Source organism: Choloepus didactylus, chromosome 18, assembly GCF_015220235.1.
Source record: "Choloepus didactylus isolate mChoDid1 chromosome 18, mChoDid1.pri, whole genome shotgun sequence".
NCBI classification, from domain to species: Eukaryota; Metazoa; Chordata; class Mammalia; order Pilosa; family Megalonychidae; genus Choloepus; species Choloepus didactylus.
In genome coordinates, this window is record NC_051324.1 from 41,031,990 (window position 1) to 41,056,322 (window position 24,333).

Here is a 24,333-nt window from a genome sequence, read left to right on the forward strand (position 1 = left end):
ATTTCAAACATAAAAAAAGTTGCAAGAATAAAAACAGTACAAAGAACATCCTTACACCCTTAATCCAGTTTCACCTAATTCACCAAATTCACACTTTGGCCAACATGTTCATGAAGGAGAAATAAAGTATTCTTAATCCACTGACATTTACAGGTTGTTGTCACTAAGATTTTACATACTATCTGTCTACCTATTTACTTCTTACCTAACTACTACCTGAATACCTACCTACTACCCACCTACCTATCAAATACACAGAAGTTTTTTCTTAACCATTTTTCTAAACCATTTGAGGTTAAGTTACATGCCTTATGGCCATTTATCCCTAAAAATTTCAGCATATTTCCTAAGAAGGGATTTTCTCTTATATAATCAGAGTACAGTTATCATATTCAGGAAATTTAATATTTATTCAAAACTTTTATCAAATCTAACATCTTTGTTCCAATTTTGTCAACTGCCCAAAATGTCCTTTACAGTACCTACTTCCCTTCAGTATAGGGCCTAGTCTAGGATCAGATTTTGGATTTAGTTTTCAAGTCTCTTTACCCTCCTTTAATCTAGAACATTCTACAGCCTTTACTTTTCATGGTGTTGCTATCCCTGAAGAATACAGCCCCTTCATACACACACATACATCTGCCACACCTTTTTTTTTTTTTAAATAAAACTTGCCCTTATTTTGGGTTTGTTTGATGTCTCCTCATAGATTCAGGTTACTCATTTTGGCCAGAATACTACATTGGTGATGTTCAGTCCTTTTCAGGGTATCATATTTTGGAGTTTCACAATTTTCATCTGTTCTTCATTTTATCACTGGTTAAGGTATTGTCTCATTTCTCTACTGTATAATTACTATTTTTACCTTGAAATTAATAAGGTAATTTATAGAGATACTTTAAAATATTCTGCTCTTTATCCTAAATCTCCCCTAGATTTAATACCTGATGTTTGTTGCCTGACCAAGTCTTTACTAAAATGGATGCAAAATGATGATTTCCCAACTCTAGTTGCCCCTCCATAGTCACCAACCAGCATTCGACATTCTCCTATAAGTAAGAGCCCTCCTTTCTCCCCATTAACCTATTGGTATGGATTCATGAATTAAAGATTTTTCAGTGCTTTGTAATTCTTTACTGTACTAAATTATTTTGGAGCTAAAATTATCCCAGATTTGGCTAGTGGGAGCTCCTTCAACCTGGTTCCTTGTGACATACTCCTGTCATTTGCTAAGCATGTCCCTATTTTCTGGCCTAATATGTTCCAGGCTCATCTTGCACTTACTCTCCCCCAGCCCTCGAATCAGTCACTTTTCCAAGGAGCCTGGATTCCAATTAGTGGGTTGTGGTATCTGGGCACTAAATATACTATTTGCTCATTGCGATGGGGGTGTTTGCTTCTTGGTTCTTTCAGCTGACAGAGCTAGGGAATACATGCACATGACACATACACATTCACATACACACATGCACACATATATACACACGTGCACATAAACGTACATATACACATGCACATACATATTCTAGAAATCATGCATTCATTGTGATACCTACCATTCCAGTCTATCTTTCTTGCCTGCCTTCATTTTATCTTTCTAAGTCTGCTTTTTCTTAGAGATCTGGTTCCGAACAACAATCATCATCGTTTGCTCAGACCTACACTACAGCTAAATTGTTCCAGAAATGCTCTGTCCACACTACTAAATAACAAAAACAAAACAAAACAAAACAAAAAGAAACCAAAGAAAAATTAGAAAAAGTTCAGGATTTCTTTGCTATTTTTTCCCCATTCAACCACAACCTGCCAAAGACACAACAAATACTGTGTTCATGAGTTACTTGAATTGGTTCTTTTGTTCTTCCTTTAGCTTGACTATGGCATTCATTTGAAATTCAATTGGATTTCTTTGTTTCCATTTGCTTTTGGTTTTAGGCTTCTTTTCCCTTTCCTATCTTTATTGATTTCCTTCTATTGTTTTGAATGGGTAGAACATGAGAATGAATCCAAAAGTTAAAACCATATAAAAGGGATTCTCAGAGAGGTATCACTCCCTCCTGTAACTTTTCCAACAATGTTGTGGGTAACCAGTCTTCACTGCTGTCTAGTTTATCCTACCTTTGGTTCTTTTTGATATATGCATTCTTAAATTTTCCTTGTTATAGAAGGTAGCACACCACATATGCTCTTTTTTTAATCTTCATTTTATTGAGATATATTCACATACCACGCAGTCATACAAAACAAATCGTACATTCGATTGTTCACAGTACCATTACATAGTTGTACATTCATCACCTAAATCAATCCCTGACACCTTCATTAGCACACACACAAAAATAACAAGAATAATAATTAGAGTGAAAAAGAGCAATTGAAGTAAAAAAGAACACTGGGTACCTTTGTCTGTTTGTTTGTTTGTTTCCTTCCCCTATTTTTCTACTCATCCATCCATAAACTAGACAAAGTGGAGTGTGGTCTTCATGGCTTTCCCAATCCCACTGTCACCCCTCATAAGCTACATTTTTATACAATTGTCTTTGAGATTCACGGGTTCTGGGTTGCAGTTTGATAGTTTCAGGTATCCACCACCAGCTAACCCAATTCTTTGGAACCTAAAAAGGGTTCTCTAAATTGTGTGTAAGAGTGCCCACCAGAGTGACCTCTCGGGTCCTTTTGGAATCTCTCTGCCACTGAAGCTTATTTCATTTCCTTTCACATCCCCCTTTTGGTCAAGAAGATGTTCTCTGTCCCACGATGCCAGGTCTACATTCCTCCCCAGGAGTCATATTCCACGTTGCCAGGGAGATTCACTCCCCTGGGTGTCTGATCCCACGTAGTGGGGAGGGCAGTGATTTCACCTTTCAAGTTGGCTTAGGTAGAGAGAGAGGGCCACATCTGAGCAACAAAGAGGCATTCAGGAGGAGGCTCTTAGGCACAATCATAGGGAGGCCTAGCCTCTCCTTTGCAGTAACCATCTTCCCAAGGGTAAAACCTATGGTAGAGGGCTCAACCCATCAAACCATCAGTCCCCTATGTCTGTGGTCATGTTAGTAACCATCGAGGTGGGGTAGACCAATACCCCTGCATTCTCCACAGGCTCCTCAAGGGGACTCTACATATTTTTTTCGTGTTTTTTTTTTTTAACTTTTTTTTTTTAAATCAACTGCATGAAAAAAAAATTAAAAAAAAAAAAATACAATAAAAGAACATTTCAAAGAGACCATAATAAAGGAGTAAGAAAAAGACAACTAACCTAAGATAACTGCTTTACTTCCAACATGTTCCTACTTTACCCCAAGAAAGTTACCTAATATAGCAACATTTCTGTGAACTTGTTCCTACTATATCCATCACAAATTAACAGACCATAGTCACTCCTGGGCATCCCCAGAACGTTAAATAGCTTATCTGTTCTTCTTGGATTATTGTTCCCCCTTCCTTAATTGCTCTCTATTGCTAGTTCCCCTACATTCTACATTATAAACCATTTGTTTTACATTTTTCAAAGTTCACATTAGTGGTAGCATATAATATTTCTTTTTTTGTGCTCGGCTTATTTCGCTTAGCATTATGTCTTCAAGGTTCATCCATGTTGTCATATGTTTCACGAGATCGTTCCTTCTTACTGCCGTGTAGTATTCCATCGTGTGTATATACCACATTTTATTTATCCACTCATCTGCTGAAGGACATTTGGGTTGTTTCCATCTCTTAGCAACTGTGAATAATGCTGCTATAAACATTGGCGTGCAGATATCTGTTCGTGTCACTGCTTTCCGATCTTCAGGGTATATACCGAGAAGTGCAATCCCTGGATCGAATGGTAACTCTGTATCTAGTTTTCTAAGGAACTGCCAGACTGACTTCCAGAGTGGCTGAACCATTATACAGTCCCACCAACAATGAATAAGAGTTCCAATTTCTCCACATCCCCTCCAGCATTTGTAGTTTCCTGTTTGTTTAATGGCAGCCATTCTAATCGGTGTTAGATGGTATCTCATTATGGTCTTAATTTGCATCTCCCTAATAGCTAGTGAAGCTGAACATTTTTTCATGTGTTTCTTGGCCATTTGTATTTCCTCTTCAGAGAATTGTCTTTTTATATCTTCTGCCCATTTTATAATTGGGCTGTCTGTACTACTGTCATTGAGTTGTAGGATTTCTTTATATATGCAAGATATCAGTCTTTTGTCAGATACATGGTTTCCAAAAATTTTTTCCCATTGAGTTGGCTGCCTCTTTACCTTTTTGAGAAATTCCTTTGAGGTGCAGAAACTTCTAAGCTTGAGGAGTTCCCATTTATCTATTTTTTCTTTTGTTGCTTGTGCTTTGGGTATAAAGTCTAGGAAGTGGCCGCCTAATACAAGGTCTTGAAGATGTTTTCCTACGTTATCTTCTAGGAGTTTTATGGTACTTTCTTTTATATTGAGATCTTTCGTCCATTTTGAGTTAATTTTTGTGTAGGGTGTGAGGTAGGGGTCCACTTTCATTCTTTTGGATATGGATATCCAACTCTCCCAGCCCCATTTGTTGAAAAGACGATTATGACTCAGTTCAGTGACTTTGGGGGCCTTATCAAAGATCAGTCGGCCATAGATCTGAGGGTCTATCTCCGAATTCTCAATTGAATTCCATTGATCTATATGTCTATCTTTGTGCCAGTACCATGCTGTTTTCACAACTGTGGCTTTATAATAAGATTCAAAGTCAGGGAGTGTAAGTCCTCCCACTTCGTTTTTCTTTTTTAGAGTGTCTTTAGCAATTCGAGGCATCTTCCCTTTCCAAATAAATTTGATAACTAGCTTTTCCAAGTCTACAAAGCAGGTTGTTGGGATTTTGATTGAGATTGCATTGAATCTGTAGATGAGTTTGGGTAGAATTGACATCTTAATGACATTTAGCCTTCCTATCCATGAACATGGAATATTTTTCCAACTTTTAAGTCCCCTTCTATTTCTTTTAGTAGAGTTATGTAGTTTTCTTTGTATAGGTCTTTTACATGTTTGGTTAAGTTTATTCCTAGGTACTTGATTTTTTTAGTTGCTATTGAAAATGGTATCTTTTTCTTGAGTGTCTCTTCAGTTTGTTCATTTCTAGCATATAGAAACATTACTGACTTATGGGCATTAATCTTGTATCCCGCTACTTCACTATATTTGTTTATTAGCTCTAGTAGCTGTATCGTCGATTTCTCAGGGTTTTCCAGATATAAGATCATATCATCTGCAAACAATGACAGTTTTACTTCTTTTCCAATTTGGATGCCTTTTATTTCTTTGTCTTGCCGGATTGCCCTGGCTAGCACTTCCAGCACAATGTTGAATAACAGTGGTGACAGCGGGCATCCTTGTCTTGTTCCTGATCTTAGAGGGAAGGCTTTCAGTCTCTCACCATTGAGCACTATGCTGTCTGTGGGTTTTTCATATATGCTCTTTATCATATTGAGGAAGTTTCCTTCAAATCCTACCTTTTGAAGTGTTTTATCAAAAACGGATGTTGGATTTTGTCAAATGCTTTTTCAGCATCTATTGAGATGATCATTTGATTTTTCCCTTTTGAATTTTTAATGTGTTGTAATACATTGATTGATTTTCTTATGTTGAACCATCCTTGCATGCCTGGAATGAACCCCACTTGGTCATGGGGTATGATTTTTTTAATGTGTCTTTGGATACGATTTGCAAGTATTTTTTGAGGATTTTGCATCTATATTCATTAGGGAGATTGGCCGGTAGTTTTCCTTTTTTGTAGTATCTTTGCCTGGTTTTGGTATTAGATTGATGTTAGCTTCATAAAATGAGTTAGGTAGTGTTCCATTTTCTTCAATGTTTTGAAAGAGTTTGAGTAAGATTGGTGTCAGTTCTTTCTGGAAAGATTGGTAGAATTCCCCTGTGAAGCCATCTGGCCCTGGGCATTTATTTGTGGGAAGATTTTTGATGACTGATTGGATCTCTTTGCTTGTGATGGGTTGGTTGAGGTCTTCTATTTCTTCTCTGGTCAGTCTAGGTTGTTCATATGTTTTCAGGAAATTGTCCATTTCCTCTACATTATCCAGTTTGTTGGCATACAGTTGTTCATAGTATCCTCTTATAATTTTTTTAATTTCTTCAGGATCTGCAGTTATGTCACCTTTTTCATTCATTATTTTGTTTATATGGGTCTTCTCTCTTTTTGATTTTGTCAGTCTAGCTAGGGGCTTGTCAATCTTGTTGATCTTCTCAAAGAACCAACTTTTGGTGATATTTATCCTCTCTATTGTTTTTTTGTTCTCTATGTCATTTATTTCTGCTTTAATCCTTGTTATTTCTTTTCTTCTACTTGGTTTAGGATTGGTTTGCTGTTCATTTTCTAGCTTCTTCAATTGATCCATTAGTTCTTTGATTTTGGCTCTTTCTTCCTTTTTAATATATGCGTTTAGTGCTATAAATTTCCCCTTTAGCACTGCTTTTGCTGCATCCCATAGGTTTTGGTATGTTGTGTTCTCATTTTCATTCGTCTCTATATATTTAGCAATTTCTCTTGCTATTTCTTCTTTAACCCACTGATTGTTCAGGAGTGTGTTGTTTAACCTCCAGGTATTTGTGAATTTTCTAAGTCTCTGATGGTTATTGACTTCTAATTGTATTCCATTGTGGTCAGAGAATGTGCTTTGAATAATTTCAATCTTTTTAAATTTATTGAGGCTTGTTTTATGTCCCAGCATATGATCTATTCTGGAGAAAGTTCCATGAGCACTAGAAAAGTATGTGTATCCTGGTGATTTGGGATGTAATGTCCTGTATATGTCTGTTAAATCTAATTCATTTATCAGATTGTTTAGGTTTTCAGTTTCCTTATTGGTCTTCTGTCTGGTTGATCTATCTATAGGAGAGAGTGATGTGTTGAAGTCTCCCACAATTATTGTGGAAACATCAATTGCTTCCTTTAGTTTTGCCAGTGTTTCTCTCATGTATTTTGTGGCACCTTGATTGGGTGCATAGACATTTATGATTGTTATTTCTTCTTGTTGAATTGCCCCTTTTATTAGTATGTAGTGGCCTTCTTTGTCTCTCAAAACATCCCTGCATTTAAAGTCTATTTTATCTGAGATTAGTATTGCTACACCTGCTTTCTTTTGGCTGTAGCTTGCATGAAATACTTTTTTCCATCCTTTCACTTTCAATTTCTTTGTGTCCTTGTGTCTAAGATGAGTCTCTTGTATGCAACATATTGATGGTTCATTTTTTTTGATCCATTCTGCGAATCTATATCTTTTAATTGGGGAGTTTAATCCATTTACATTCAACGTTATAACCGTGAAGGCATTTCTTGAATCAGCCATCTTATCCTTTGGTTTATGTTTGTCATATTTTTCCCCTGTCTATTAATATCGTTTATTGTACCCATACCGAATCTCTTTAGTACTGAACCTTTCTCCAAGTCTCTCTGTCCTTTCTTTGTTTCTCTGTCTGTAGGGCTCCCTTGAGTATCTCCAGTAGGGCAAGTCTCTTGTTAGCAAATTCTCTCAGCATTTGTTTGTCTGTGAAAAATTTAAGCTCTCCCTGAAATTTGAAGGAGAGCTTTGCTGGATAAAGTATTCTTGGCTGGAAATTTTTCTCACTCAGAATTTTAAATATATCGTGCCACTGCCTTCTCGCCTCCATGGTGGCTGCTGAGTAGTCACTACTTAGTCTTATGCTGTTTCCTTTGTATGTGGTGAATTGCTTTTCTCTTGCTGCTTTCAGAACTTGCTCCTTCTCTTCCGTGTTTGATAGTGTGATCAGAATATGTCTCGGAGTGGGTTTATTTGGATTTATTCTATTTGGAGTTCGCTGAGCATTTATGATTTGTTTATTTATGTTGTCTAGAAGATTTGGGAAGTTTTCCCCAACAATTTCTTTGAATACTCTTCCTAGACCTTTACCCTTTTCTTCCCCTTCTAGAACACCAATGAGTCTTATATTCGGACGTTTGATACTATCTATCATATCCCTGAGGTCCGTTTCGATTTTTTCAAATTTTTTCCCCATTCTTTCTTTTATGCTTTCATTTTCCATTCTGTCATCTTCGAGGTCACTGATTCGTTATTCAACTTCCTCTAGTGTTGTACTATGAGTGTCCAGTATCTTTTTAATTTGGTCAACAGTTTCTTTAATTTCCATAAGATCATCTATTTTTTCATTTAGTCTTGCAATGTCTTCTTTATGCTCTTCTAGCGTCTTCTTGATATCCTTTGTATCCCGTACTATGGTCTCATTGTTCATCTTTAGTTCTTCGAGTAGCTGCTCTAGGTGCTGTGTCTCCTCTGATCTTTTGATTTGTGTGCTTGGGCTTGGGTTATCCATATCGTCTGGTTTTTTCATATGCTTTATAATTTTCTGTTGTTTTTGGCCTCTTGGCATTTGCTTAACTTGATAGTGTTCTTTTAGGATTTGTAGACCAACTGAAGTCCTTATCTGTAATTTATCAGATCTACAGCTTCGTGGAGTACACTTTCTCTAATTAACCAGCAGGTGGCGTCCACGAGCCACCTGTTCTCCACAAGCCAGTTCTCCCCTGCTTTGCCTTTGTGGTGAGTGGGGGAGTGAGTCTTGTGGGGTCTAATTGGTGTACCAAGCTTGCGTGTGTAGTTGGTGTTGCCCGCCCTGTATATGGGGCGTGTTTCTGGGCAGTCAGGGAGGGGGGGTGGCTCTAACAATCAAATCTCCCTGGTGATCCTGGAGTTTTAAAGCTGCTGCAATAGTCTAATCCTTCAGTTCAGTCCTGCCACAGTTTGTCTCTGCCACTGACCTACAAGTCCTTGGTATTGGCATACGGCTCCTGAGACTTGTGAGTGGGTCCCTCTTCCAGGCTGTGCACCCCCTGGTCCTCTGTTGAGGGATGACTGTGCTATGTCACAGGTGAGTGCCATCCCCCCAGGGCGGTTCTCGGCTGCTGGGCTGTGTAGGGAGGCTCCCAGTCTGCTGAAATGATGGCTGAATGGGGCTTTGTTAATTCACACTGCTCCACCTTCTCAACTCTGGGACAATCAATTGAGGTTGCAGGGAAGGCTAATGTCCACGCCCAGTTTTGTGGTGTGTGCCTGTTATCTGCAGCACTTCCATCACACTGGGTTGTCTGGGGCAGCTCTGGGCTATGGGGCTGGCGATGGGCAGGAGTGTTTCCTGTCCTCCAGGATGATGGCTGTGAGCGGACACCCCCCTTTTCTTGGGAAGTTGTGGTGTTTAGTGAATTTTCTCAGGCACTGGATTATTGCGTTTTGTCTCAGAGCTCTCTTAGTTCTGCTCTTGTGTTGACCTGCCCAAATTGCAAGTCTTTGAAGCTTTCTGTATTGGGCTTCTTAGAGTAATTGTTTTAGAAAAAGAAAAAAGGATCAAAAAAAAAAAAAAATGGGGGCCCTCCTCACAGATCTAATGGGTTATTGAAATGCTAAGAGACAAAGCAATTAGGGCCATTAATGAAAGGTCCACAGGGCAGAGAGATCAGCTTTTCTTTGGGATTTGCATATGAGCCTCAGGGCCTGAGCTCTGCCCTTCCCCTTTCTATGTTCACCAGAACTCCAAAAATCCTGCGCTTTTATTTTGGAGTTTTTCCGTGCTGTTTTTTTTTCTATGCCTGTCTCCTCTCTGCTGGGCTGGCTGCTCTCAGATTCTCTGGTGTCTGGTCTCAGTCTACCTGTGGTTGGAGTTTGGATCAGTAGAATGAGTTTCCGATAAGGGCTGCCACTGCAGTTCTCCCTTCTCCTTCCCGGAGCTGACGGCCCCTCCTCCCACGGGACTGAGCCTGGCCGGGAGGGGTGCGGGTCCCCTGGCCACAAAAACTTACAGATTTCGCTGATCTCAGCAGTTCCACGTTTTCATGAGTGTTGTATGAAGTATGCCCAAAGTCAGATTGCTCTGTGGTGTCCAGTCCACGCAGATCCTGGCTTTCTACCTTCTTTCCTGGAGGAGTAACTAAAACATACAGCTCACCAGTTCGCCATCTTGCCCCGCCTCCCCCACATATGCTCTTTTGCACTTTGCTTTTTATACTTAATAATATCTTCTGGAAGTCACTATATATTACTTTATAGAGATCTTCCTTATTCTTTTTTTGCAAAAGCTTAGCATTCCATTGCTTGTGTGTAGTTCAGTTTATTCAATTAATCTCCTATGCTTGTAGATTTAGGTAGTTTCCAATATTTTCCAATTACAAATATTGAAGTAAGTAATGTTGTGTATACATATTTTCATGTAATTGGAGGTATATCTTCAGGGTAAATTCCTGTAAGATTGCCAGGTTTAAGGATAAATGTATATGTAAATTCAACTGCCAAACTATCCTCCATAGGGAGTGTACCATTTTGCATTTCCACCAGCAATGTATGAATGTTTCCCTACAGCCTCATTAACAATGTATTGTCAAGTTTTTGAATTTTTGCTAATCTGATGAGTGAGAGTTTTTCTTTGTAATAGCTTTCCTGAAGTAGAGTTTACATATAAGAAAATATATTTATTTTAGGTATAATGTTTGATAAATTAGCCTAACACAAGGTCACAGAAGTTTTCTTCTAGAATTTAATAGTTTCAGTTCTTAACCTTTCAATCTATAATCCATTCAGAATTAGATTTCCGAGAATATAAGGTAAGGAATGAGATTTTCACCGCCCCCCAAAACACCCCCCCCCCCCCCAATTTTTCCAGCACCATGTATTGAAATGACTATCTTTGAACTTGTCCTGGAGTTATCTCTTCAGATCTTTCCAGGTCAAATTTCCCTAAGACCTAATGATAGATTTAGGTCTTCTTTTATTTCTGGGAAGTTTTTTTTAGATTATAATTCTAAATATTAGTGCTGTTCAGATGTTTTGATTTACTTTCTTGGAAAACATTTTCACTTCTTTATTTCATTTTCTTGTTTTTTTTCCCAAATTTTTTTCGCTGCCTTCTTATTTGGATCCATTCTTCTTTAAGCACATTGCAATTTAGTTTTCATTTCTGAATGATTTTGTCTTTCCTTTCTATTTCTTTCCTAAGTTTTATCAACCCTCATTTCATTTCTTCCTGTTTTTTGTTGTTGTTGTTTTGTTTTTGCAATTTCTGTTCTTAGTTTTTGTATTTCTCGTTTGAGATATTTTTTAACAGCCCAAATTGTTTGAGGATATTTAATTGAGTTTGGAGTATTGTGTTATGGTTTTTCTTCAGCTTCATCACTGGATTGTTTTGGAGAGTTTTATCAGTAGGAAAGCTTTAATTCACATCTGATTTTTACAGGAGTTCTGTAATAATGGGGTCAAATTTTATGTACTCCTGTTTATTTTACAGAAAAAGTACTTAGTCCAAGAGTTGTTAGTTCTGTGCAGTTTCTCTCATGGATCATATTATTGTTGGTGGTGGAGTATGTTGGTGGGGAAAAATGGTATGTCTTGCTTCCCTTTCACTTCTTCAGGATCTTAATTTCCCTCCTCTTATTTCTTACTTTCCCTTCATTGCCTAGACTCCAAGGAATACCACCCCTTTTCTGTATCTATGACTCTCCCCCAGAAGCAATGCTTCTCCAACGCCGCAACTTCCTGTTGCACACCCTTTCAAGTGCTTTCCAGTGATGAAGACCACCAAGTCCTCACCTGTGTTCAGTATTTTGGCATTTATTTTTGAACTTTCTCTTTCTGGGGGTGATTTTGTTTGTATTTCATCTAATTCCTCTGCTTTCCTCTTACTCTTTTCACAGAACCTTTTAAGTCTTACCTCCTCTGCTCTCTATATCCCAGGCTTGCAGTGGCAGGCAAGCTGCTGGAGCTTTGTTGGAATGTTTCATTTTTACTCTATTAACATGTACTTAAAGCCTGTGGTGCTCTCTGTCACAAAGGCATAGGTATGGGTCCAATGTGGTTTTATTTGCAGTTCTTGTCAATTTTATGTTTTTAGGGGGAATGATGGAGGAGAAATTTGAAATCAGGCAACTGCCATTTATCTCCAACAATGTTCTCTTAACTTTCTATTCTTATTTGTATTTCTATTACACAATAAAGCCATGGCATTTGTTTTTTACGGTAAGTGACCTCATATTCTTTGAAAAATGTGGTAGTAGGTAAAATAAAAACGCACTTTTTATTATTAACAACTATAAGATATGCTGTGCCTTGAAACTTTGTTTGCTTGTTTTGCTTTTTTTAATGAAATGGGATATGAATAAATGAAGGAAAGAAAAAAGGGGAAATTAAAAAGAAAAAAATGAATAGAAAAGCAATGAGATTAATCATTTTTGGTCCACGGATTTCTGATTTTGAAAACAATTTTCAAAGAGCGTTTTTAACATTTCTTTAAGCAATAGTAACAAAGGTTTAGCACACGTGCAGTCTCCAAAAATGACCACTTTTAAGATGTATACTATTTATTTGCATCTGTAAGTTCTGCTTTATAATTATACCTCATATGTTTAGCTTATGTCATACCTCATATGTTTATGGACACACACATAAACACACATATACACACAACACATGCACTTACTTGTTTCACACTGCAGAGTTCTTCTGTCAATTGTTTCCTTTGCCTTTCTGATTCAAATAATTTTTCCTATATTTAAAAATCACTGAATTAAAAACTTATTATGAAGATACTGAGTATTACTTTTTGTTATTTGTTTCAAAGCTTATAGAATCCCTAAACATCCAATTGCTACAATTTGAATATTTAGTTCCCGGTCACTTTTCTGACTTTATAGGTCCCATTTAAAAGTAATTGCTTATCTACAGTAAAATTATATCATGTTTTGTATCCTTAATCAGCCATTTTGTAAAATCTCAAAATCTGAGGTCTCAAAAAATCAGGCAGGACCAGAGTTGTAAACATATTGGTTAAATTTTTGGTAGTAGCTATCACAGCCAAAGAGATTCCAAATTGAAAAGAATTATTTTTACAAATTAGAATAAAAGTCTCTAATAATACTAAAGAGTACATATGAGACTGGTTTGACTATGTTTCCTAATTTAATTTTAGCTTATTCTTGAAGATTATCCATAAAAGAGAAGACATGACTGGTATAACCAAAATACAAAATAACAGTTTTTAAGATCAAAGAATATTATGAATACAAAACAAATATTATCATCTTTGAACTTAAAGTCAGGCATTTATCCTGAAATGTTCAGACTTGTTAAGTATATCACAAATAAGTGCACTTTTTATTCAATGATCTAAGTATATCACAAATAAGTGCACTTTTTATTCAATGAATAAAAAATAATAAGACTAATTTAGGAACCATTTTACAAAAAACTTGAGGAAAAGAATTGCTTGGGTATTAAATTAAGTGGTAAAAATTCATATCAACAGTGCAATATTTATAAGAAGCAATCTGCTTTCTGGTATATTTCAGGCCATTCTTGTCTAAGAGGTGAAATGAGGGTATATGAAGATTAATATGATATAGCAATCTAATGAACATACAACAGACCAGGAGCCAAGAGACTGTTGGCTCCCTTGCTTTTATGATTTGGCAAGTCACCTTCATTGTTGCTGTCCTATATTTTTGCCTCAGTAAATGGAAAATACATCTATTTTCATTCACCTTTGCAAAGCAGTAGCTATGTGAATTCTGCAGAATGGCTTTAAGTTAAATAAAGCCAAAAATGCTTTTAAAAGTCATTCTTGCCAAATAAAAATTAGCCATTGGCATCAAATTATTTTGGTTTCATTTTTATGCAACTCAAATTGCATCAAAGTTACATTATATGTGGGATATGTGCATTTTTTCCTCCCTTAAATTACACTACCTTAATTTGAGATTATGTAAGTAAAACATGATAGTCCCTTGAGCATGCCTGTGAACATGAGAGAAAAATTTCCGAATGAACATCAGGGGATCCAAAATTGCCACCTCTTGCTTTTTGGGCTCCTCATTCAATTCTGCCCTTGCCACCAATGTAAAAAAGTGGGGCGAGGATAGCCAGATCTGAAGACATGAACAAAACCATTGTTTGCATTAAACTTATATGAATATTGTGAAATATAAATAACTGTGTCCCCTTAAATGTTAACTCTCTAAAGGCTGATTGAAGAAATTTGAAAATTAGTTATTTGATCTTAATTTCCTTTTATCAAAAATAAAACTAATGCTCAATACTTCAGATTTCAACAAGGATATTTTTCTTTCTTTCTTTAATTCTGAAGAAAATATAAAGAAGCTAAAGTGGAGATTACCTTAAGTGTATTCACTTCTTCCAAGGCATCATTTCTCTCACGCTTAAGCCTTTCCATTTCATCTGCTTCTGAAGAATCACAGGGAAGAAGCTGTCAACATTGAAATATAAGAGAAAAGTTATGCATTAGATGCTAATTATGAAAACTAACCGAAAATCCTTTTGACTAGTCTTAGGGCTCTTGCATTCTAAAAACAAATTTCAGTCTCTTACTTGGCAGTCATTTGATTAAATAAAATATTAAATTAATCTGGGGCAACTTTATTAATTTAAGATTAATCTTACAGTGTTTTTACTTATAACAGCATTTAGATGATTATAAGTAATACATACTCTGCTATCACCTTTATGATTCTTATTTTAAGAATATAATTTCCCTTAAGAGCCCAAATTCCAAGACTGTTTATAATGTAAACAACTTGAAGAGTTATCAACATAAACTATTCCCGAAGACATTTACTCCAAGTGCTGCTGTAACTAAGGCTAAGAAAATTCTAGAAATTATCAACCAGTACGGTTTACACGAGAGCCCATCTAAGTAGATTTTATTGATTACAAGGATTATGTGGAATAAAAGTCATCCTAATTAGAAAAGAAGGAAAACTATCTGTATTTGAAGATGACAACATGAGCCTTATGTAGAAAATCCCAAAGAATCCACAAGAAAATTACTAGAGCTAATAAACAAATCAGCAAAGTTGTAGGATTAACACACAAAAATTAGTTGTGTTTCTATACCCCAGTAAAGAACATTACAAAATGAAAATTAAAAAACAATGATTCTATTCATAATAGCGTCTAAAAGAATATAATTCCTAGGAATAAATTTAACCAAGGAAGGGAAGGATTTATTTACCGAAAGCTACAAAACACTGCTGAAAGAAATTAAAGAAGACCTAAAGATGTGGAGAAGAAAGGGGTTGTTAGAAAAGGTAGCCTTAAAGCAGGGTTCTTCAGATTGGAGAGGTAAATGCTGAACAGGAAAAAATAATCAAAATAATAATATCAACCATTTATTGGGAAATTACTGTGTACGAATACACTGTAAAGCACTATCTATATCTCTATATACCTAAATATATACTCAATATCATCTTATAATAACCCTGTCTTCAATTTACAGATGAAGAAATAAAGGTTCATAAAAGTTAGTAACTTGACTAAGGTTTAGCAGCTCGTGAGTGGCAATTCCAGGATTCCCACAGAAGTCTGATATCATAGTTTGATTTTTTTCCCAATTACTCAATAAAAATCACATGGCTAGCATAAAATCAGGTCTGTTTTCCAAATCCTAGAATAACTAAAGTGGGAGTCATTCTGAAAGTTTTGGGGGAAATTTATTTTCTAAACATTACTGGTTCCTTTCACCCTGCCACATTTGCTTTGGGGAATAATTTTATTTTCTCAACCTGTTTTTGTTACCCTGCTCTCTTAAAAGTACACACACATACACTCACACACTCACAAGAATTCATTCCTACACTGTTTTAGATTAGTTTTGAACACATTTTCAAATATAACAGTACTTCCCAAATTGTGTTATAAAGGTTATTAGTTTTGTGCAAAAGCAAATTTGGGATGGTGTTGGTTCATGTGGTCATATAAGTTTGAGAAATGCAGGATTTACAAAAAGTTAACTTTCTTACAACAGCCTTAATATGCTAAAATGCATTTTGAATACCCAAAAAGGAAATCTAATATAAGAGCTTGTTGCATTTCCTCAAATTACTTGACTATATTATAATCCCCCCCTCCATTATTCCTTATTTTTATTTATTTATTTATTTTTTGTAATATTTCAGGGACTAATACCTACAAAGCTGGGAAATACTGCTATTCAACATTAGGATGGGCCTATCATACCTTGTTCTCCCAAGTAGCGAAATAAGCTGAATTCAATAAAAGCTTAAATAAGATTGTAGGTTAACAGAGTTATAACAATTTACTAAAAGAAATTATGGATTGGTTTGTAAGGATGTGATCATAAACTTTTGAACTTATCCTGTAGGTAAACAATACATAAAAGTTCACGTGGTACCATTCTGGGAGGCAAAACACTAGACTGAACAAATTACGACCTTTTAAATACACGTTTTTAAGCTACTGCTAAAATTGGACTAAGCAGCAAAAACTGGTACCCGGAGAACTGGCCATAGGATACTACTTTTGAATTCTTTGAAAGCCCCTTTGTGCAGACTGTTTACATGGTTCTATTCCACTATACCTCAACTACGCTGTAGTTATGTGGTACAACAAATGAAAATGAACTCTACTTAACTCCAGCGATTCCAGGAAGATTACCAGTTTCAAAGCCACCACCAACTCTTGGACTGCATCCTTTTTATCGTCCACATCTCTTTTCTGCCAAGCCCTCATGATAATATTTGCAATGCTGTCCCCTCTGACTTCTTGTTAGAGCTGCAACACCTGGTAAATCATTCATACTCTTTAAGTCTCTTTCTGCAGATACCAAAAGGTATCTGAAGGAGGTTAATTGTACTGTGCTAACTAGGTCTGAGCTAAACTCTCTTTTCACTGTTGATCCACAATTATTAAGTTACTTGATTTGTACCAGTTCTCCACATTCCCCAACTTCAATTTACCTTAAATCCAGAACAAAAGAAAAATCTGTTTCCGTCTCATTTTATTGATAAGAGTAAGGCCTTCCAATAGGAACCCATGAAATGACTTTCTTTTTTAATACAATTGTGTGTGACTATAACATCTCAGTCACCTAAACATTTCTGTGTACTCATTCTCTTTTCTTTTTTCATTTCCCATGCTCACTGCTTTTACATACTTTAATCTGGTTTACATATCTTTCCTCTCATCCTCACATTTCTGAAATAATTATTTGCAATGTCACCAATAAACCTGCTATTTGGCAAAACAAACACCCACCATCAACTTTCTTAATTTCTTGGTTATGTATAATATTGCTCACACCTTTTTTCTAAAAATTTTCTCTTCTCTTGGTTTGCGATATTCTACAACCTCACCTACACTGCTGAAAACTTAAGATTGTTTCCAATGACTTATTTTTCATTTCTATTCCTTAAATGGGGGCTGAGTTCTGCCAGTTTGTCTCTTTCCCCCATTTTCTATATATGTCCTCCCTGAGTGGTCTGGTTCACTACCATGGTTTCAACTACCATCCTTCAAATCAATCTCCAGGTGTCCAGTTCCTTACTTCCATCTGCCTTTTGGTTATTTATACCCACCAGCATCTTGAACTTACTTTCTCTAAAATACAACTCATCATTCTCTCCACTCTGAATAAGACCTTTTTATTTGTTTATTTATCACCATATTCTTAATCATCCTGATCAAAACCTTGGAATCAGCCTTATCTCTTGTCCCTTGGTTCTCACATCCAGTGGTCAGCAAGTTCTATTGATGACATATTTGTTGTTGTTACTGCTTTTGGCAAGTACCATAGCTCGCTCTCTCCTTTCTTTCCCATTCTCCCTACCCTCAACATAGTCTAGTTCTTTATTATCCTTTATTTGGATTCATTCCATAATCTCCGATCTAATTTCCTACCTACCACTGACTACCACTAGTTTCATTCCCTTCCAAAGTAACCAACACTATTATAAGATTATTCTTTGTAAAATATCACTTTGACCATGTCACTATTGTCCTCAATGTTTCCTCACTGTTTGCTGAGTAAAATACAAACTTCTACTTTGATATTTACTGTTTCAGGTCTGAATTTCATCACTGCCCCATATATACTCAATTATCTTTATAAAAAAGTAGACTACTCTTTGTTTACCATAACATTTTTTTTTTCACACCAACACTCTTAACAACTCTCTGTTCTCCTCTGGACGAGAAAGAATCCTATTTATTCTGCAAAGCACACTCAAATGCCAACTGTCTGAATGCTCTATGCTCTGTTTAATGTAATTATCTTGGCCCTTATCACACGATGCATTCTTTACTATAAATATGTGTTTATTTGACTTTTCCTTCTACTCTAATGTAAGTTCCTTGAGGAATGGCCGACTTTCATTTATTTTAATAACATGGACTGCAGCACCCAACATGATGCCATACACCCTGTAGTTGTTCAATACATATTTGATGTATTATAGGCGAATCTTTTAGGAAGTAGCTATCAATGCTTTTTTACTGCTACACAGAGTGAGAACTACAATTTACACTTTGACCCAGGATAAGTGAAGCAATACTTACCATTATCACACATGATTCAGTATTCACTTTGATATTTTCCATTTTATTCTATTTCAGCTTTTAATATGGTGGTTGCAACCCACTACGTTCACTTAATGAAAGTCCAAAGAGTAAGAACTCTGCTTTAGAGAAATTATGGTGTTCTCTCTGTGTTTTTAATGTAATCCATTCATGATACTTAACCAGTCTGGGAAAGCCATGATGTTATGATGGACTACAGTCTTCTGTTGCTACATTTAGAGTATTGCTAAGTGTGGGTGCCAACCTTGCCTTTCCTGAGAGTAAGCTTGTGCCAGCAGCAGGTGTAGGACTGTATGAATTTTTTAATATGGCAATGGTGATTAGAATCACTGTAAGATCATTAAATCTTTGGTTTCAAATGTCACATCATCCAATCCCAAAGTTCTTTGTTAACTATACAAAAGTAGAACATACTGATTCAGCACTTAATTCATCCTTCTTAGAAGACTGCATTCTCAAAAAATCTTATGAATCAGACAAAGTGATCAGTAAAAGACAACAGATACAAAGAAGTACATATTGTGTGATTCCATTAATTATGAAAGTCAAGAAAAGACAAAACAAATCTATGCTGATATAAGTCAGAATAATGGTTCCTCTGGAGAGGTGGGGGTGGCAACCGACTGGGAAGTTGGCATGAAGGAGTTTTCTGAGTGATGACTACATGTAACCTATATAATAGAAATTCTCCAGTTGTACACTTCAGATTTTTTGTGCTTTCCTGAGGGTACATTATAAGATGTCAATTCTACCCAAACTGGTGCACTGATTGGCTACCTGGCCAGTTTGGACTCCGCCCACCGCAAGGAGAAGTTCAGGGAAGACCTACTTGAGAGTGCCACCTGCTAGTATGTTAGGGAAACTCACTCCAGCAAGCTGTACCTCAAGAGTGCTACCCACTGGTAGGTTAGGGAAACCGCACTCTGCAAGCTGTACCTCAAGAGCTCCACCTGCTGGTAGGTAGAATTGGGAAATTGCACTCCAGCAAACCAAATTATATAAAATACTCAATTAATTCTGCACTTCCCAAAATAACCCTGTCAAGACAAGCAATTGCCCCGAAGCCAGAAGAAAATTACAAAGCACTTCAAGGATATAAGAGATATGGAGAAGCCAAACAAACAAATTAATAAGCTGGAAGAGAAACAAAATTTGGGGCAATTAATCATATAAATACACATAAATATCAATATTATGGCTCAGGATATAAAGAACATGAAGAAGACCCTATAAGAGCATAAAGAAGAATTTGCAAGAGTAAATAAAAAAAGAGTGGATCTTATGGAAATGAAAGATAATAAAAAGAAATAAAAGCAACTAAAAAAAATCAAGTACCTAAGAAAAACTTAACCAAGGATGTAAAAGACCTCTATACAGAAAACTATATAACTCTACTAAAAGAAAACAAAGGGGAACTAAAGAGGTGGAGAGGTATTCCCTGTTCAAGCATAGAAAGGCTAAACATCATTAAGATGTGAATTCTACCCAAATTGATCTAAAGATTCAATGCAATTCCAATCAAAATTCCAACAACCTACTTTGCAGACTTGGAAAAGCTAGTTATCAAATTTATTTGGAAGGGAAAGGGACCTCGAATTGCCAAAAACATTCAAAAAAAGAAGAATGAAGGAGGACGACTTACATTTCCTGACTTTAAAGCCTACTATAAAGCCACAGTAGTCAGAACAGCATAGTACAGGCACAAAGATAGACGTATTCATCAATGGAATAAAATCCAGAGTTTGGAAATAGACCCCCATATCTATGGTTGCCTGATTTTTGATAAGGCCCCCAAATCCACTGAATTGGGAGAGAACAATCTCTTCAACAAATTGGGCTGGGAGTACTGGATAGCCATATCCAAAAGAATGAAAGAGGACCCCTACCTTATGCCCAACACAAAAATTAATTCAAAGTGGATCAAAGACCAAAATCTTAAGAGACAATACCGCAAAACTAGAAGATAATGTAGGGAAACATCTTAAAGACCTAGTATTAGAAGGTAGCTTCTTTGACCATACCCCAAAGCACAAGCAATGAAATAAAAAAAATAGATAAATGGGAACTCCTCATTTGTACAGTGATATTCACAGCAGCACTGTTCACAATTGCCAAGAGATGGAAACAATCCAAGTGTCTTTTAAAAGATAAGTGGGTAAACAAAATGAGGTATGTATGTGTGTGTGTGTGTGTGTGTGTGTGTGTGTATACACACACAAACATACAATGGAATACTTTGCAGCATTAAGAAGGAACGAGGTCCTGAAACATATGACAGCATGGATGAAACTTGAAGACATAATGCTGAGTGAAATAAGTCAGACACAAAAGGAGAGATATTGAATGTTACCACTAATGTGAACTCCCTGAACCATGTAAAATAAGTGTCTTATAATGTTGAATACAGGGGACCTAGAGATATACAGAAGCTAGTGAATGATAACCTAACATGTATAGACATGTTAATGAGGGTGAACTTAAAGGTATGGGAATGGACAGGGGTGAAGATTGTTCGTTAATGGGATTACAAGTACTGAAGGCAAACATGGTCAAAAGTGGTTGTTTGAAGGCATGTATCCTACAGATTAGTACTACAAATATAAGCAAGTTTTTACATGATATGCTTCTAAGGTATGACACTGGTACAAAGATTTAACAACAGAGTGGTATGTGGAAAAACTACCCATTTCATATTATAGACTATAATAGGAACACCTTACCAGTACTACACTAATACTAGGGATGATTAGGGGCTGATAAGACTTTCGGGATGTTTTGTGTTATGATAATTGTTTAAAATTGAGAGTGATGATTGTATAACTAAGGGAATATAACGTGAGATACTGATTGTTTATCTTGGACAGAATATATGCGATGTGAAATTAGGAACCCCCTTCTTAGTAAGTCAAGCCCTCGATCTTGATGCTTGCTCTTGTGAAACTGATGGCTGTAAAAGGGAGGCTAAGCCCTCCTATAATTATGCCTAAGAGGTACCTCCAGAGAGCCTCTTTTGTTGCTCAGATGCAGCCTCTCTCTATAAGCCCAACCCAGTAAATAAATTCATTAACCCCCCCCCCCCCACGGGCATGACTCCCAGGGGAGTGAATCTCCCTGCAACATGGGACACGACTTCTAGGAATAAGACTGGCACTGGTATCAAGGGATTGGACATGCCTTCTTGACCAAAAGAGGAAAAAGAAAGGTAATAAAATAAGGTTACAGTGGCTAAGAGATTTCAAATGGAGTCAAGAGGCTACCCTGGATGTTACTCTTATGTAAGCCCCAGCTAGATATTCCAAATGGCCACAGTATGCCAAGCCCTAACCAATAATAGTCGCAAAATACCTAGGTCATATCTGAGACTATAAAAGTTTCACTCACTAAGTATACTCTTAAGAAAGTGAAATCCACCAGAGTGTTCCTATGCCAGTCAAGTCAGAAGGTGGACAGCTACCTCATACCATATACAAAAATTAACTCCAAATGGATCAAAGACCTAAACATAAGAACCAAAATTATAAAACTCCTAGAAGAAAGCCTAGGAAAACATCTTCAGAAACTTCTGTTAGGCCTTGGTTTCTTAGCCATTACACCAAAAGCATGAGCAACAAGAGTAAAAAAAGGGATAAATGGAACAGCATCACAATGAAAACTTTTGTGCACTAAAGGACTTTATCAAGAAAGTAAAAAGTACAATCTACAGGATGGGACAAAATATTTGGAAACCATATATCTGATATGGGTTTAATATCCAGAACACATAAAGAACAGCTACAACCTCACAACAAAAAGACAGACAACCCAATTAAAAAATGAGTAAAAGATCTGAATAGTCAATTCTCCAAAGAAGATACTCAAATGTCAATAAGCTCACAAAAAGACTCTCAATATCATTAGGCATTAGAGAAATACAAATCAAAACTGCAATGAGATACCATTTCACACCCACTAGAATGGCTACCAATTAAAAATGGGAAATAACAAGTGTTGGAGAGGATGTGGAGAAATACTAACACTCATTCATTGTTGGTAGGAACATAAAGAGGTGCAGCTGCTTTGGAAAACACTTTGGCATTTCCTTGGAAAGTCGAGTATAGAATTAACAAATAATCCAGCAATCCCACTTTTAGGTACATACCCAAAAGCAGTGAAAGCAGAGAATGGAACAGATATTTGCACACAATTGCCAAAAGTTGGAAACAACTCAGGTGTCTGTTGACATACAAATGGATCAACAAAATGGGGTATATATACACAACTGAATATTATTCAGGAGAAAAAGGAATGAGGTTCTAATACATCATGTTGTGTGAAATAAGCCAGATACAGAAGGACAAACATTGTATGGTCTTACCTATATGAAATAATTCAAATAGACAAATTAATAAAGTCAGAAACTAAAATACAGGTTACCAGGGGCAGGGGTGTCAGTAGGGAATGTGGAGTAAATTCTTAATTGGTACAGTTTCTGTTTTGGGTGATGGAAAAGTTTTGATAATGGATGGTGGAGATGGTGGTTCACCACTGTGAATATAATCAACACCACTGAACTGTATATTTTTAAATGCATATAATGGGAAATTTTAGGTTGCACACATGTCACCAGAATAAAAACAAAACAAAAGCAACACAAAATGTAAGCCTTAATATAAAATATGGACCATAGTTAACAGCATAATAAGAATAATATTGTTTCATCATTTGTAACAAAGTTACCACACTAGTACAAAATGTTAAGAAGGAAAACTCTGTGTGTGTGTGTGTGTGTGTGTGTGTGTGTGTGTGTGTTGGTATCGGGGCAATACAGCAACTCTGTGACTTCTGCATGATTTTTCTGTAACCTACAACTGCCCTAATAAAAAAAATTATAACAAAAAAATCAATTAAGGAAAAGACAATTAAGCCACTTTTACCCACCAAAAAGAAGACATATGAGTAGACAGAGAATAAAGCCTGATGCTGTTGTTCAAGACACTGAGATGGTTGAGGGAGTAACCACAGTGGCATTTTCCCACTCTATCAGCTTCCTCAATCACAGATCAATTGATATGGTTTCAGATTTCAGATGAGGCATGACACTGCTTTTCAAGGCAAAAAAAAAAAAAAGTTCTTGTAAATGTTAGATATATGCAGTAATTTTTATTTTTTTTTTCAAACTGTGGGATGTGACCCATTAGTGGATTACAAAACAAAATTTTTAAATGAAATAGAACTGAATGTTAAATATGAATGCACTGATTTTTACGAAAGTTAATGTTTTGAGACTTCACGTCAGTTATATATGTGACTGTAGGTGAAGTAAATTATATTCTTGTGGATTTCACTTAAAAAAAAAAAAAGGAAAGCCAATATTTTATGAAGACATCTTCTTTTCTGTGTTGACAAGCAAAATTCAACAAAGGAAATCTTATAAATTAATGTAATGATTATTGCACAACATTGTGATCTGAAGCCACAAACAGGAAATTATTGGTGGGTAGAAGATCTTGCATAATTGCCTTCAGCACTCTGGCTTTGCTATCAAAGTATCACAGACTAAATATATTCTTATCTGCCCTAAAATCATGTTGGTAAGAAAGAAGTAAACTACCAATGTGGAACACTACTGTCTCTTTGCAGCTGCTAAAGAGGCTTTGAATGCTCATACAAAGTATTCTGAATTCCCCACTTCGGCATGTGGCAAAGCCAGCCAACTTGTGTCTTTCCTAATCAGAAGAAGGTATGGTAGCCTTGAGAACTGTTTGGCAGTAAGGAAACAATGCTCTGCTATCAACATTAGGTAGACTAAATATAGGACACCTGAAGCCACATAAAAGCTGCAAGGCAGAAGTAAAACAGTCCTCCTCCAGCTTTATTTCTCCTCCCCAAATGCTACAGTATCAATTCTGATAAAGCAGCATCTCAAATCCACAAAAACTGGGTGCTCTCCTGAGAGCTACCAACCAACC

The 24,333-nt window shown here is 36.3% G+C and overlaps 1 protein-coding gene across 1 annotated transcript in view; it reads right to left on the minus strand.

The window, feature by feature from the left end:
* The window catches only part of STXBP4 (syntaxin binding protein 4), a 186,704-nt gene that overhangs the window by 106,572 nt on the left and 55,799 nt on the right, over positions 1-24,333 (minus strand). The window contains exons 9-10 of the mRNA XM_037810123.1: positions 14,166-14,255; positions 12,474-12,539 (exon numbers count right to left, since the gene is read on the minus strand). Coding sequence (XP_037666051.1) covers positions 12,474-12,539; positions 14,166-14,255 — 156 coding nt within the window. The remainder of the gene's footprint in view (positions 1-12,473; positions 12,540-14,165; positions 14,256-24,333) is intronic.